At 47.5% G+C, this 17,494-nt stretch overlaps 1 protein-coding gene across 2 annotated transcripts in view; it reads left to right on the top strand.

Moving 5' to 3' along the window:
- The window catches only part of SIRT1 (sirtuin 1), a 170,986-nt gene that overhangs the window by 21,807 nt on the left and 131,685 nt on the right, over positions 1-17,494 (top strand). For both annotated transcript variants that reach the window (XM_063961618.1, XM_063961617.1), the window contains one exon: positions 7,857-7,970. In XM_063961618.1, coding sequence (XP_063817688.1) covers positions 7,857-7,970 — 114 coding nt within the window. The remainder of the gene's footprint in view (positions 1-7,856; positions 7,971-17,494) is intronic.

Here is a 17,494-nt window from a genome sequence, read left to right as displayed (position 1 = left end):
GAATTAAATGAGGTGTGTGATGAAGCGTGGGTTTCCCCCGATAAAAAACTGATAATTCCTAAAAAATTATTGGCATTATATCCTTTCCCGCCAGAGATTAGGGCGCGTTGGGAAACACCCCCTAGGGTGGATAAAGCACTCACACGCTTATCAAAACAGGTGGCTCTACCCTCTCCTGAGACGGCCGCCCTTAAGGATCCTGCTGATAGAAAGCAGGAAGGTATCCTAAAATGTATTTACACACATACTGGTGTTATACTGCGACCGGCAATCGCCTCAGCCTGGATGTGCAGTGCTGGTTTGGCTTGGTCGGATTCCCTGACTGAAAATATTGATACCCTAGACAGGGACAGTATATTACTGACTATAGAGCATTTAAAAGATGCATTTCTATATATGCGTGATGCACAGCGGGATATTTGCCGACTGGCATCAAGAGTAAGTGCGCTGTCCATTTCTGCCAGAAGAGGGTTATGGACGCGACAGTGGTAAGGTGATGCGGATTCCAAATGGCATATGGAAGTATTGCCTTATAAAGGGGAGGAGTTATTTGGGGTAGGTCTGTCAGATCTGGTGGCCACGGCAACCGCTGGGAAATCCACATTTTTACCCCAGGTCGCCTCTCAACATAAGAAGACGCCGTATTATCAGGCGCAGTCCTTTCGTCCCCATAAGGGCAAGCGAGCGAAAGGCTCCTCATTTCTGCCCCGGGGCAGAGGAAGGGGAAAAAGGCTGCAACAGACAGCAAATCCCCAAGAACAGAAGCCCTCTCCCGCTTCTGCCAAGTCCTCAGCATGACGCTGGGGCTTTACAAGCGGACTTAGGCACGGTGGGGGCACGTCTCAAGAATTTCAGCGCGCAGTGGGCTCTCTCGCAGGTAGACCCCTGGGTCCTTCAGGTGGTATCTCAGGGGTACAAATTGGAATTCGAGACACCTCCCCCTCGCCGGTTCCTAAAGTCTGCTTTACCGACGTCTCCCTCCGACAGGGAGGCGGTATTGGAGGCCATTCACAAGCTGTATTCTCAGCAGGTGATAATCAAGGTACCCCTCCTGCAACAGGGCAAGGGGTATTATTCAATGCTGTTTGTGGTACCGAAGCCGGACGGCTCGGTGAGACCTATTTTAAATCTGAAATCTTTGAACACTTACATACAAAGGTTCAAGTTCAAGATGGAGTCACTCAGAGCAGTGATCGCGAACCTGGAAGAAGGGGACTATATGGTGTCTCTGGACATCAAGGATGCTTACCTCCATGTCCCAATTTACCCTTCTCACCAAGGGTACCTCAGGTTTGTGGTACAGAACTGTCACTATCGGTTTCAGACGCTGCCGTTTGGATTGTCCACGGCACCCCGGGTCTTTACCAAGGTAATGGCCGAAATGATGATACTTCTTCGAAGAGAAGGCATCTTAATTATCCCTTACTTGGACGATCTCCTGATAAGGGCAAGATCCAAGGAACGGTTAGTAGTCGGAGTAGCACTATCTCAAGTAGTGTTACGACAGCACGGGTGGATTCTAAATATCCCAAAATCACAGCTGATTCCGACGACACGTCTGCTGTTCCTAGGGATGATTCTGGACACAGTCCAGAAAAAGGTGTTTCTTCCGGAAGAAAAAGCCAGGGAGTTATCAGAGTTAGTCAGAAACCTCCTGAAACCAGACCTGGTCTCAGTGCATCAATGCACAAGGGTCCTGGGAAAAATGGTGGCTTCCTACGAAGCGATTCCATTCGGCAGATTCCACGCAAGAACATTTCAGTGGGATCTGCTGGACAAATGGTCCGGATCGCATCTTCACATGCATCAGCGGATAACCCTGTCCCCAAGGACAAGAGTGTCTCTCCTGTGGTGGTTGCAGAGTGCTCATCTTCTAGAGGGCCGCAGATTCGGCATTCAGGACTGGATCCTGGTGACCACGGATGCCAGCCTGAGAGGCTGGGGAGCAGTCACACAGGGAAGAAATTTCCAGGGCTTGTGGTCAAGCCTGGAAACGTCACTGCACATAAATATCCTGGAACTAAGGGCCATTTACAATGCTCTAAGCCAAGCAAGACCTCTGCTTCAGGGTCAGCCGGTGTTGATCTAGTCGGACAACATCACGGCAGTCGCCCACGTAAACAGACAGGGCGGCACGAGAAGCAGGAGGGCAATGGCAGAAGCTGCAAGGATTCTTCGCTGGGCGGAAAATCATGTGATAGCACTGTCAGCAGTGTTCATTCCGGGAGTGGACAACTGGGAAGCAGACTTCCTCAGCAGACACGACCTCCACCCGGGAGAGTGGGGACTTCATCCAGAAGTCTTCCACATGATTGTAAACCGTTGGGAAAAACCAAAGGTGGACATGATGGCGTCCCGCCTCAACAAAAAACTAGACAGGTATTGCGCCAGGTCAAGGGACCCTCAGGCAATAGCTGTGGACGCTCTGGTAACACCGTGGGTGTACCAGTCAGTGTATGTGTTCCCTCCTCTGCCTCTCATACCCAAGGTACTGAGAATCATAAGAAGGAGAGGAGTAAGGACTATACTCGTGGTTCCGGATTGGCCAAGAAGGACTTGGTACCCGGAACTTCAAGAGATGCTCACAGAGGAACCGTGGCCTCTACCTCTAAGAAGGGATCTGCTCCAGCAGGGACCCTGTCTGTTCCAAGACTTACCGCGGCTGCGTTTGACGGCATGGCGGTTGAACACCGGATCCTGAAGGAAAAAGGCATTCCGGATGAAGTCATCCCTACCCTGATCAAAGCCAGGAAGGATGTAACCGCACAACATTATCACCGTATTTGGCGTAAATATGTTGCGTGGTGCGAGGCCAGGAAGGCCCCTACAGAGGAATTTCAACTGGGTCGTTTCCTGCATTTCCTGCAAACAGGACTGTCTATGGGCCTAAAATTAGGGTCCATTAAGGTTCAAATTTCGGCCCTGTCAATTTTCTTCCAGAAAGAACTGGCTTCAGTTCCTGAAGTTCAGACGTTTGTCAAGGGGGTACTGCATATACAACCTCCTTTTGTGCCTCCAGTGGCACCTTGGGATCTCAATGTAGTTTTGGGGTTCCTAAAATCACATTGGTTTGAACCACTCACCACTGTGGACTTAAAATATCTCACATGGAAAGTGGTAATGCTGTTGGCCCTGGCTTCATCCAGGCGTGTCTCAGAATTGGCGGCTTTATCCTATAAAAGCCCTTACCTAATTTTTCATTCGGACAGGGCAGAATTGAGGACTCGTCCTCAATTTCTCCCTAAGGTGGTTTCAGCGTCTCACCTGAACCAGCCTATTGTGGTACCTGCGGCTACTAGGGACTTGGAGGACTCCAAGTTGCTGGACGTAGTCAGGGCCCTGAAAATATGTTTCCAGGACGGCTGGAGTCAGGAAATCTGACTCGCTGTTTATCCTGTATGCACCCAACAAGCTGGGTGCTCCTGCTTCTAAGCAGACTATTGCTCGCTGGATTTGTAGTACAATTCAGCTTGCACATTCTGTGGCAGGCCTGCCACAGCCAAAATCTGTGAAAGCCCATTCCACAAGGAAGGTGGGCTCATCTTGGGCGGCTGCTCGAGGGGTCTCGGCGTTACAACTTTGCCGAGAAGCTACTTGGTCAGGGGCAAACACGTTTGCTAAATTCTACAAATTTGATACCCTGGCTGAGGAGGACCTGGAGTTCTCTCATTCGGTGCTGCAGAGTCATCCGCACTCTCCCGCCCGTTTGGGAGCTTTGGTATAATCCCCATGGTCCTTACGGAGTTCCCAGCATCCACTAGGACGTCAGAGAAAATAAGAATTTACTTACCGATAATTCTATTTCTCGTAGTCCGTAGTGGATGCTGGGCGCCCATCCCAAGTGCGGATTGTCTGCAATACTTGTACATAGTTATTGTTACAAAAATCGGGTTATTATTGTTGTGAGCCATCTTTCCAGAGGCTCCTCTGTTATTATGCTGTTAACTGGGTTCAGATCACAGGTTATACGGTGTGATTGGTGTGGCTGGTATGAGTCTTACCCGGGATTCAAAATCCTTCCTTATTGTGTACGCTCGTCCGGGCACAGTATCCTAACTGAGGCTTGGAGGAGGGTCATAGGGGGAGGAGCCAGTGCACACCAGGTAGTCCTAAAGCTTTACTTTTGTGCCCAGTCTCCTGCGGAGCCGCTATTCCGCATGGTCCTTACGGAGTTCCCAGCATCCACTACGGACTACGAGAAATAGAATTATCGGTAAGTAAATTCTTATTTTTTTACATAAGATGTATCTCATGAGATTTATTAAGCTGCAATAACTAGCATGAGATATATCCTATGGCATACAAATGTTCCATAAAGATATTTCTGATGGGCTGGATTAGAGGGCATGGGGGGCTGGCCCAAATAGGGCACACTGCTGCTTTCTGATTAGTGAGGCTAGTTTGTACTAGGGATGGACATCGGAAGCCCACCATCAAATGATGGCTGGACTGACCATCGTATCAAAAGTATTCAATGAAAAATAAATATATCATGATTTGCACATGCTTAAAAAAACAACAACCAAAAAAACCCTGTTTGCGCATGCGCAAATCTATGCAGCACAGAAGCGCATGTGAAGACTCTGAAATGTGGCCAGCCAGGGATGGGACTGGTGGTGGGACCATCGCAACACCATCAAATGTTTACCATTCGATGGCGACAAACATTGGAATGCCACCATCGAATGGTAAAAACGCTACCTGAAGTTCGGGACTCATCTCCCCCCAGGCTTTGGGTCGGATCATCCCACCTGGGGCCACAGAAACAAATGGTACAGTGGTGGGTAAAACACATGGCTATTAAAGGGTTAACACTCTGGGGCCACAGAAACTGTCAATTTGGGGCTACAGTGTGATTATACATTGATGGTCAGTGTGCTTATTACGTACATTGGTGGACAGTGTGTTTATTACATACATTGGTGGATAGTGTTGATTAAATACATACTTGGGTGCCATACAATCCGATATAAAGAGAATTTTCCAGCGCTGTGTCTTGCCTGCTGCTTCGTGCTGCTGCTGCTGATGATGATGGTGGGAGTGTCCTGGAGAATGCCAATCAAACTTTGCTGAGATACATCGCATGCACAAAAAAGGATACCATTTTCCATCCAATTCCGATTTTATCATGAGTGCAGCACTTAGGATCCCCTAAATCGCATCCGACAGTCATGGAGCCGCGCATCGGATCTAAAACGCATACGATTTGCCACTTTTCATACGATATATCGGACAGATCTATCTGAATTGTATGAAATTGTGTAAAATCGTACTACTGCATGGGGCACGAGTCCTAGTGATAGTGGGTAAATTACGTCAGCTATGAGGACATAAAAACCATTATATTTATTCCTCCAACATACACCCATCAGCATTAATTTTTAAACCTTTGACAAATTAAATAAACATTGATTATCTAGTTACAGTTTCAATTGCCAGGGGTTGGGATATATCCAGCAGCAAGCGGACACGTAGGAAGTAAGAAAGATGGGCAAGTGTAAGTATCTGAGCGACTCTGAAAGGGCCAAATTGTGATGGCTAGACGACTCGGTGAGAACGTCTCCAAAACGTCAGGTCTTGTGGAGTGTTCCTTTTATACAGTATATTAAAGTGGACCAAGGAAAGACAACTGGCGAAGCGCAGACAGGGTAACGGGTGCCATAAGGCTCATTGATGTGCATGAGGAGCAAAGGTTAGCCTGTTTGGGTCTCATACCACAGAAGAACTACTGTAGCACCAATTGGTGAATAATTTAATGTGACCTATGGTAGAAAGGAGTTGGAACACACTGCATCATAGCATGCTGCGTAACTACATACTGGTCAAAGTGCCCATGCTGACCCCTGTCTAACGCAGAAAGCACCTACAATAGGCAAGTGAGTGTTGGACCTGAACTATGGAAGATGGTGGCCTGGTCTGATTTACATCGTGGACGACTGTGCGCACGTGGGTCATTTACCTGGTAGAGAGATGGCACCAGGATGCGCTATGGGATTGTTTATTATCAGTCATTTATATAGCGCACAAATATTCCGCAGCGCTTAACAGATAAAATTTTGCTATTCACATTAGTCTTTGCCCCAGTGGAGCTTACAATCTATATTTACTTTCCCTATGTATACCACACACATTCACTATAGGGTTATTTTATTTTTTGTTTGTTTGGAGGTAATTAACCTACAGGTATATTTTTGGTTTCTGGGAGGAAACCCAGGCAAGCACGGGGAGAATATACAACCTCCACACAGTGCCATGATGGGAATCAAACCCATGACCTCAGTGCTGTGAGGCAGTAATGCTAACCATTACACTGCTGGGAAACATTGTGTTCACTGTCGTTTATGTAGGTGGTACATATCAAAGTAACATCCACACAAATGCCAGCACCCAAAGTACACCCCTTCATTCGAATGGTATTCCCTGATTCCTAGTAGGATAATGCGCCCTGCCACGCTGCATATTTTCAGGATTGGTTTGAGGAACATGACTGAGAGTTGACTTGGCCTCAAAATTCCCCAGATCTCAATACAATCGAGCATCAGTGTGTGTTGCTGGAAAAACAAATCCAAGCAAAGAAGGCCCCACCTTGCATTGTACAGTACTTAAAGAATCTGCTGCTAAAGTCTTGGTGCCAGATGCCACAGGACGCCTTCAGAGGTCTTATGGAGACCATGTCTTAATGGATTAGAGCTGTTTGCGTGCACAAGGGGAACCTACAGAACATTAGGCAGTTGGTTTAAATGTTATGGCTGATCGGTGTATATGTACAAAGCTATTAGCTTTGTTGGTGCAATGACCTGTTAATGTAATCTTCTGCAATTCTTCCTAGAAGACCGTGCTCTTAGCTTCAGTTGTTGAGGATTACCTTCAGGAGTCCAACTATCAGGATATAGGAGAGAGGCATTTATGAAATACTGCACTACTAGATAGATAGATAGATAGATATATCTATCTATTTATTTATTTATTCGGCACTCATGAAATAAACATCAGTCAGCTTGCCCGGTGCCCTCTAAATCAACTTTGCAGGTTGAAGATATAAGCACAATGAAGCGGCACTCCAGGACTTAATTCCAATAAACGGGTCCAGTCTCCCGATTTTGATGTGCAACGTTTCGGTTTTAATCACACACCTTCGTCAGGCAGAGGACGAAGGTTTGCCTGACGAAGGTTTGCGATTAAAACCGAAACGTTGCACATCAAAATCGGGAGACTGGACCCATTTATTTGAATTAAGTCCTGGAGTGCCGCTTCAGTGTGTGTATATATATATATATATATATATATATATATATATATATATAATATATATACTGACCTTCAGGCTGTGTGTATAAGGTGTATATGAAACATAAATGAATTGTGTGAATGTAGACACACTTTGTTTAATGCACAAAGTTATAAAAAATATTGGCTAAAATGACCTTCAGGCTGTGTGTATAAGGTGTATATGAAACATAAATGCATTCTGTGCTTAGATTTAGGTCCCATCACCATGATATCCCATTATGGTATGCAATTATTCCAAAATACGGAAAAATCCCATATCCAAAATACCTCTGGTCCCAAGCATGTTGGATAAGGGATACTCAACCTGTGTGTGTGTGTATATGTATGTATGTATGTATGTATATATATATATATATATATATATATATATATATATATATATATATATATATATATAAAATTATTCCATGACCACCAAACAATTGTTCGCTTTTATTTAATCTGTATTTATATGGATTTATATCTGAAGTTTAAAATAACAACTAGGGAATACTTTTTATTTCTGTGTCTGCTTTTAGCTAGAAATGATAACCCACCTAGAAATCATATTTTATGTTCTTTTGTAGAGAGCATTCATCTAGATGATGACCTTGCCGGTGGGTTTCATTCATGTGACAGTGATGAAGATGATGGAGCTTCCCACGCCAGCTCCAGTGATTGGACTCCAAAACCTTGTATAGGTGCTAACTTTCATACTTCTTAAATGTACACATTGATTCCTGTTCACAGAATATATTTCTGTATAAATAAATTCATGTTTGACAGCGTTGTGCTTATTTAGAAGATCTCGCCACTCCACAATCAGAGAAAATAATTGATTGGTTTATTAAAAAACAAAAATGGAAATGTCCTTTATAAGTCTTTGGAAAGTAAAGTCAGAATAACTGTTCAAGCAATTTAGACTTAAGACCAGTACGTGGCAAAGTACAGATTTTCACCTATGTCTGTGCATTTCATATGCTGTTACAGTTTTACACTACAGGACTTGAGGTTTCATACCTCCAGTATAGGCGATCAAACTAGTCAAAGATCAGGAAATTTTAAAGTATACTAAACCAAATTCATTTGGAAATCGTTTACGCAATAACCTTATGAAATTAGTTGCCCAAAGGTATCACATAGTATTCAATATAGGTGCAGGGTACTGATCAGTAAAGAGGGCATATTTACATTTTTGTAGGGAAAATTTTTAGACATGATAAATCTCTAAAGCTACAATAGCTGTTACAATACATAACGTCTAAAAACTTGTTCTCCAAAATGTAAACCTGCTCTCCTCACTGATCAGTACCCTGCACCAAGAGTAAGCACTGTTACAGAGCTCTTGGCTACATTTGAGATACAGTAGGTTATTAGTTGGCACTTCTGGGGAGGGGTATTTGTCAGCAAGTGGAAGCCTTGGTCAGTTTGTTTTACGTCATAGGTTAAAGTAGCATCCCGTGGTCTCCCTCTGACAAACACTTTGGTTGTGTTCTCAGACTGATTTGGGTCATTTTTCTTTCTTGATTCTCTTTTCTCTAACGTCCTAGTGGATGCTGGGGACTCCGTCAGGACTATGGGGATTAGCGGCTCCGCAGGAGACAGGGCACAAAAATAAAGCTTTAGGATCAGGTGGTGTGCACTGGCTCCTCCCCCTATGACCCTCCTCCAAGCCCCAGTTAGGTTTTTGTGCCCGTCCGAGCAGGGTGCAATCTAGGTGGCTCTCCTAAAGAGCTGCTTAGAAAAAGTTTTTTAGGTTTTTTATTTTCAGTGAGTCCTGCTGGCAACAGGCTCACTGCATCGAGGGACTTAGGGGAGAGAAGTGAACTCACCTGCGTGCAGGATGGATTGGCTTCTTAGGCTACTGGACACCATTAGCTCCAGAGGGAGTCGGAACACAGGTCTCACCCTGGGGTTCGTCCCGGAGCCGCGCCGCCGACCCCCCTTACAGATGCCGAAGATGGAAGAGGTCCAGAAGCAGGCGGCAGAAGACTTTTCAGTCTTCCTGAGGTAGCGCACAGCACTGCAGCTGTGCGCCATTGTTGTCAGCACACTTCACACAGCGGTCACGGAGGGTGCAGGGCGTTGGTGGGGGGCCCTGGGCAGCAATGTATTATACCTTTTTATGGCTAAAAATACATCACATATAGCCCTTTGAGGCTATATGGATGTATTTAACCCCTGCCAGATCTCACAGATTCCGGAGAAGAGCCCGCCGAAATAGGGGGCGGGGCTTATTCTCCTCAGCACACAGCGCCATTTTCCTGCTCAGCTCCGCTGTGAGGAAGGCTCCCAGGACTCTCCCCTGCACTGCACTACAGAAACAGGGTAAAACAGAGAGGGGGGGGCACTTTTTTGGCGATATAAATATATTTAAGCTGCTATAAGGATACAACACTTATATAGGGTTGTTCCCATATATATTATAGCGCTTGGGTGTGTGCTGGCAAACTCTCCCTCTGTCTCCCCAAAGGGCTAGTGGGGTCCTGTCTTCAATAGAGCATTCCCGGTGTGTCTGCTGTGTGTCGGTACGTGTGTGTCGACATGTATGAGGACGATATTGGTGTGGAGGCGGAGCAATTGCCGGTAATGGTGATGTCACCCCCTAGGGAGTCGACACCGGAATGGATGGCTTTGTTTATGGAATTACGTGATAATGTCAGCACATTACAAAAATCAGTTGACGACATGAGACGGCCGTCAAACCAGTTGGTACCTGCCCAGGCGTCTCAGACACCGTCAGGGGCTGTAAAACGCCCTTTACCTCAGTCGGTCGATACAGACCCAGATACGGACACTGAATCTAGTGTCGACGGTGAAGAAACAAACGTATTTTCCAGTAGGGCCACACGTTATATGATCACGGCAATGAAGGAGACTTTGCATATCTCTGATACTACAAGTATCACAAAAAGGGGTATTATGTGGGGGGTGAAAAAACTACCTGTAGTTTTTCCTGAATCAGAGGAATTGAATGATGTATGTGATGAAGCGTGGGTTAACCCAGATAGAAAAGGGCTAATTTCAAAAAAGTTATTGGCATTATACCCTTTCCCGCCAGAGGTTAGGGCGCGCTGGGAAACACCCCCTAGGGTGGATAAGGCGCTCACACGCTTATCAAAACAAGTGGCGTTACCGTCCCCTGATACGGCCGCCCTCAAGGATCCAGCTGATAGGAGGCTGGAAACTACCCTAAAAAGTATATACACACATACTGGTGTTATACTGCGACCAGCCATCGCCTCAGCCTGGATGTGCAGTGCTGGGGTGGTCTGGTCGGATTCCCTGACTGAAAATATTGATACCCTGGATAGGGACAGTATTTTACAGACTTTAGAGCAATTAAAGGATGCTTTTCTTTATATGCGAGATGCTCAGTGGGATATTTGCACTCTGGCATCGAGAGTAAGTGCGATGTCCATATCTGCCAGAAGAAGTTTATGGACACGACAGTGGTCAGGTGATGCGGATTCCAAACGGCATATGGAAGTATTGCCGTATAAAGGGGAGGAATTATTTGGCGTCGGTCTATCGGATCTGGTGGCCACGGCAACGGCCGGGAAATCCACCTTTTTACCTCAGACCCCCTCCCAACAGAAAAAGACACCGTCTTTTCAGCCGCAGTCCTTTCGGTCCTATAAGAACAAGCGGGCAAAAGGACAGTCATATCTGCCCCGAGGCAGAGGAAAGGGTAAGAGAGGGCAGCAAGCAGCTCCTTCCCAGGAACAGAAGCCCTCCGCGGGTTCTGCAAAGCCCTCAGCATGACGCTGGGGCTTTACAAGCGGACTCAGAAACGGTGGGGGGTCGACTCAAGAATTTCAGCGCGCAGTGGGCTTGCTCACAGGTGGACCCCTGGATCCTGCAGATAATATCTCAGGGTTACAGGTTGGAATTCGAGAAGTCTCCCCCTCGCCGGTTCCTAAAGTCTGCTCTGCCAACGTCTCCCTCAGACAGGGCGACGGTATTGGAAGCCATTCACAAGCTGTATTCTCAGCAGGTGATAGTCAAGGTACCCCTCCTACAACAGGGAAAGGGGTATTATTCCACACTATTTGTGGTACCGAAGCCGGACGGCTCGGTAAGACCTATTCTAAATCTGAAATCTTTGAACCTGTACATGTAAATTCAAGTTCAAGATGGAGTCACTCAGAGCAGTGATAGCGAATCTGGAAGAAGGGGACTTTATGGTGTCCCTGGACATCAAGGATGCTTACCTGCATGTCCCAATTTGCCCTTCACATCAAGGGTACCTCAGGTTCGTGGTGCAAAACTGTCATTATCAGTTTCAGACGCTGCCGTTTGGATTGTCCACGGCACCTCGGGTCTTTACCAAGGTAATGGCCGAAATGATGTTTCTTCTACGAAGAAAAGGCGTATTAATTATCCCTTACTTGGACGATCTCCTGATAAGGGCAAGGTCCAGAGAACAGCTGGAGGACGGAGTAGCACTAACCCAAGTAGTGCTGCAACAACACGGGTGGATTCTGAATTTCCCAAAATCTCAGTTGACCCCGACAACACGTCTGCTGTTCCTGGGAATGATTCTGGACACGGTTCAGAAAAAGGTGTTTCTTCCGGAGGAGAAAGCCAGGGAGTTATCCGAACTTGTCAGGAACCTCCTAAAACCAGGAAAAGTGTCTGTGCATCAATGCACAAGAGTCCTGGGAAAGATGGTGGCTTCTTACGAAGCAATCCCATTCGGCAGATTCCACGCACAAACTTTTCAGTGGGATCTGCTGGACAAATGGTCCGGATCGCATCTGCAGATGCATCAGCGGATAACCTTATCGCCACGGACAAGGGTGTCTCTTCTGTGGTGGTTACAGAGTGCTCATCTGTTAGAAGGACGCAGATTCGGCATACAGGACTGGGTCCTGGTGACCACGGATGCCAGTCTGAGAGGCTGGGGAGCGGTCACACAGGGAAGAAACTTCCAGGGAGTATGGTCAAGCCTGGAGATGTCTCTTCACATAAATATACTGGAGCTAAGAGCGATTTACAATGCTCTAAGCCTGGCAAAACCCCTGCTTCAGGGTCGGCCGGTGTTGATCCAGTCGGACAACATCACGGCAGTCGCCCACGTAAACAGACAGGGCGGCACAAGAAGCAGGAGAGCAATGGCAGAAGCTGCAAGGATTCTTCGCTGGGCGGAAGATCATGTGATAGCACTGTCGGCAGTGTTCATTCCGGGAGTGGACAACTGGGAAGCAGACTTCCTCAGCAGACACGATCTACACCCGGGAGAGTGGGGACTTCATCCAGAAGTCTTCCACATGATTGTGAACCGTTGGGAAAAACCAAAGGTGGATATGATGGCGTCTCGCCTCAACAAAAAACTGGACAGGTATTGCGCCAGGTCAAGAGACCCTCAGGCAATAGCTGTGGACGCTCTGGTAACACCGTGGGTGTTCCAGTCAGTGTATGTGTTTCCTCCTCTGCCTCTCATACCCAAAGTACTGAGAATTATACGGCGAAGGGGAGTAAGAACGATACTCGTGGCTCCGGATTGGCCAAGAAGAACTTGGTACCCGGAACTTCAGGAGATGCTCACGGAAAATCCGTGGCCTCTACCTCTAAGACGGGACCTGATTCAGCAGGGACCGTGTCTATTCCAAGACTTACCGCGGCTGCGTTTGACGGCGTGGCGGTTGAACGCCGAATTCTAAAGGAAAAAGGCATTCCGGAAGAGGTCATCCCTACACTGGTTAAAGCCAGGAAGGAGGTGACTGCACAACATTATCACCGCATTTGGAGAAAATATGTTGCGTGGTGCGAGGCCAGGAAGGCCCCCACGGAGGAATTTCAATTAGGTCGATTCCTACATTTCCTGCAAACAGGATTGTCTATGGGCCTCAAGTTGGGGTCCATTAAGGTTCAAATTTCGGCCCTGTCAATTTTCTTCCAGAAAGAATTGGCTTCAGTTCCTGAAGTCCAGACTTTTGTAAAAGGAGTACTACATATACAGCCCCCGATTGTGCCCCCAGTGGCTCCGTGGGACCTTAATGTAGTTTTGGATTTTCTCAAATCCCATTGGTTTGAGCCACTCAAATCGGCGGATTTGAAATATCTTACATGGAAAGTAACCATGCTACTGGCCCTGGCTTCAGCCAGGAGAGTGTCAGAATTGGCGGCTTTATCGTATAAAAGCCCATATCTGATTTTCCATTCGGACAGGGCAGAACTGAGGACGCGTCCTCATTTTCTGCCTAAGGTGGTGTCAGCGTTTCACCTGAACCAGCCTATTGTGGTGCCTGCGGCTACTAGCGATTTGGAGGATTCCAAGTTGCTGGACGTTGTCAGGGCATTGAAAATATATATTTCAAGGACGGCTGGAGTCAGAAAATCTGACTCGCTGTTTATACTGTATGCACCCAACAAGCTGGGTGCTCCTGCTTCTAAGCAGACGATTGCTCGTTGGATTTGTAGCACAATTCAACTTGCACATTCTGTGGCAGGCCTGCCACAGCCTAAATCTGTCAAGGCCCATTCCACAAGGAAGGTGGGCTCATCCTGGGCGGCTGCCCGAGGGGTCTCGGCATTACAGCTCTGCCGAGCAGCTACGTGGTCGGGGGAGAACACGTTTGTAAAATTTTACAAATTTGATACCCTGGCTAAAGAGGACCTGGAGTTCTCTCATTCGGTGCTGCAGAGTCATCCGCACTCTCCCGCCCGTTTGGGAGCTTTGGTATAATCCCCATGGTCCTGACGGAGTCCCCAGCATCCACTAGGACGTTAGAGAAAATAAGATTTTACTTACCGATAAATCTATTTCTCGTAGTCCGTAGTGGATGCTGGGCGCCCATCCCAAGTGCGGATTGTCTGCAATACTTGTACATAGTTATTGTTACAAAAAAATCGGGTGGTTCTTGTTGTGAGCCGTCTGTTCAGAGGCTCCTACGTTGTCATACTGTTAACTGGGTTCAGATCACAAGTTGTACGGTGTGATTGGTGTGGCTGGTATGAGTCTTACCCGGGATTCAAAATCCTTCCTTATTGTGTACGCTCGTCCGGGCACAGTATCCTAACTGAGGCTTGGAGGAGGGTCATAGGGGGAGGAGCCAGTGCACACCACCTGATCCTAAAGCTTTATTTTTGTGCCCTGTCTCCTGCGGAGCCGCTAATCCCCATGGTCCTGACGGAGTCCCCAGCATCCACTACGGACTACGAGAAATAGATTTATCGGTAAGTAAAATCTTATTTTTCCTTCTGCACCTATTTTCTAAGTTGTGATTACTCTGAACACTAGTGGTTGGTCTGTAGACCAACCACTAGTTTGTGTATTTTCTTTTAGTTTGTTTCATTCTAGTTTGTGTATTTACAATTGTGTATTTCTCTTACGTCCTAGAGGATGCTGGGGTCCACATTAGTACCATGGGGTATAGACTGGTCCACCAGGAGCCATTGGCACTTTAAAAGTTTGAGAGTGTGGCCTGGCTCCACCCTCTATGCCCCTCCTACCAGACTCAGTTTAGAAAACGTGCCAAACCGTTTAGAAAGGCCAAACCGTCCAATACCTTCTTTAGGGGAGGTCGAGCTAAATCCAAGAAACCTGCTGCGGCAGGTTCCCAGGAAACTAAGCCTGCTTCCAGTACGCCGAAGTCCTCCGCATGACTGTGGACCGCGCGGCCTGGAGGTGGGGCCAGTGGGAGCGAGACTCAGACAGTTCAGTCACATCTGGGTATCGTCCGGCCTGGATCCCTGGGTGACAGATATTGTGTCCCAGGGGTATAGGTTGGAATTTCAAAATCTCCCTCCTCACCGATTTTTTTTCAAATCAGGCTTGCCAGTTCTGCGGGCAGACAGGACTGTCCTACAATCAGCGGTCCAGAAGTTGGTGGAGGCACAGGTCATTATGCCAGTACCACCTCATTTGCAAGCCACGGGTTACTATTCAAACCTATTTGTGGTACCGAAACCGGATGGTTCGGTCAGGCCCATTCTGAACCTAAAATCACTGAACCCTTTTCTGAAGAAGTTCAAAATGGAGTCTCTCAGGGCGGTGATATCAGGTCTGGAAGAGGGGGAATTCTTAGTATCCCTGGATATCATGGATGCGTACCTCCACATTCCGATTTGGCTACCGCATCAGGCTGATCTCCGTTTTGCATTACTAGACTGTCATTTCCAGTTCCAGGCCCTGCCATTCGGCCTCTCTACAGCACCAAGGGTGTTCACCAAGGTGATGGCGGAGATGATGGTTCTACTCCAAAAACGGAGTAAACATCATTCCGTATCTGGACGATCTACTGATAAAGGCATCGTCCAAGGAGGAGCTGTTGCAGTCCATTGTACTCACAACCCGCCTACTCAGTTGGATTCTGAACCTTCCAAAATCTCATTTGGAACCAACCCGGAGGTTGTCTTTTCTGGGGATGATCCTCGACACTGAAGTGCAGAGGGTGTTTCTTCCACAGGAAGAAGCGTTGGTGATACAAACAATGGTCCGGGATGTCCTGAAGCCAGCCCGGGTATCAGTTCATCAGTGCATTCGCCTTTTGGGGAAGATGGTGGCCTCTTACAAGGCTCTCTAGTACGGGAGGCTACATGCTCGGGCCTTCCAACTGGATCTCCTGGACAAGTGGTGAGGATCTCATCTACACATGCACCAGAGAATTTGTCTGGCGCCAAAGGCCAGGATTTCACTCCTCTGGTGGCTCCAATTGCCTCACCTTCTGGAGGGCTGCAGGTTTGGAATTCAGGATTGGGTCCTTCTACCGACGGATGCCAGCCTCCGGGGCTGGGGCGCAGTCACTCAAGGGGAAACCTTCCAAGGAAGGTGGTCAAGTCTGGAAGCCGGCCTGCCGATAAACATCTTGGAACTAAGAGCAGTCTACAACGGTCTTCTTCAGGCGGCCCATCTTCTAAGAAATCGGGCCGTTTAAGTACAGTCGGACAATGTAACAACGGTGGCTTACATAAACCGACAGGGCGGAATGAAAAGCAGAGCTGTGATGTCAGAGGTGACAAGAATCATCCTCTGGGCAGAAATACACGTGTTGGCGCTCTCTGCAATCTTCATTCCGGGAGTGGACAACTGGGAAGCAGACTTCCTCAGCAGACACTATCTCCATCCGGGGGAGTGGGGTCTCCATCCGGAGGTGTTCAAGGAAATAAGACCTTTGGGGGTTACCCCAAATAGACATGATGGCCTCTCGTCTCAACAAGACGCTTCAACGCTATTGTTCCAGGTCGAGGGACCCACAAGCAGTGGCAATGGATGCCCTGGTGTCTCCGCGGGTGTTCCAGTCGGTGTACGTGTTTCCACCACTCCCACTCATTCCAAGAGTTCTAAAGCTCGTAAGGAGAACAAGAGTTCAAGCGATCCTTATTGCTCCAGACTGGCCAAGACGGGCTTGGTACGCGGACCTTCTGAATCTCTTGCAGGAAGAGCTGAGGACTCTTCTTCTTCGGGAGGACCTGCTGCAGCATGGGCTGTTCGCCTATCAAGACTTACAGCGGCAACGTTTGACGGCATGGAGGTTGAACGCCTGATACTAGCTCGGAAGGGCATTCCGAAGAAGGTCATGCCTACCCTGATGCAGGCTAGGAAAGTGGTAACGTTTAAACATTACCATCGTATCTGAAGAAATATGTCTCTTGGTATGAGTCCAAGAAGTTTCCTGCAGTGGAGTTTCAACTGGGACGTTTTCTCCTCTTCTTGCAAGCAGGTGTGGATATGGGCCTGAGGTTGAGATAGGTGAAGGTCCAGATTTCGGCCCTGTCCATTTTCTTCCAGAAACAATTGGCTGCCCTCCCTGAGGTTCAGAACATTTTGAAGGGAGTTCTGCACATCCAACCTCCCATTGTACCGCCTACGGCACCTTGGGACCTTAACATGGTGTTGCAGTTTCTCCAGTCGGACTGGTTTGAGCTTCTACAGGAGGTTGAGGTCAAATTTCTTACATGGAACGCCGTCACGCTGTTGGCCTTAGCTTCTGCTAGACGTGTGTCAGAATTGGGGACTTTGTCCTGTAAAAGCCCTTACTTGATATTCCACGAAGATGGAGCTGAGCTCCAGACACGTCGGCAGTTTCTTCCAAAGGTTGTGTCGGCATTTCGTATCAACCAACCTATTGTGGTGCCAGTGGCTACTGACTCCTCAATTTCGCCAAAGTCCTTGGATGTTGTGAGGGCTTTGAGAATCTATGTGAAGAGAATTGCTCGTCACAGGAAATCTGACTGTTTGTCCTGTGATTCCAAGAAAATTGGGTGTCCTGCTTCAAAG

The sequence above is a fragment of the Pseudophryne corroboree genome, chromosome 3 (genome assembly GCF_028390025.1).
Source record: "Pseudophryne corroboree isolate aPseCor3 chromosome 3, aPseCor3.hap2, whole genome shotgun sequence".
In the NCBI taxonomy this organism is placed as follows: domain Eukaryota; kingdom Metazoa; phylum Chordata; class Amphibia; order Anura; family Myobatrachidae; genus Pseudophryne; species Pseudophryne corroboree.
This window is presented reverse-complemented; position numbering and strand designations above follow the sequence as displayed.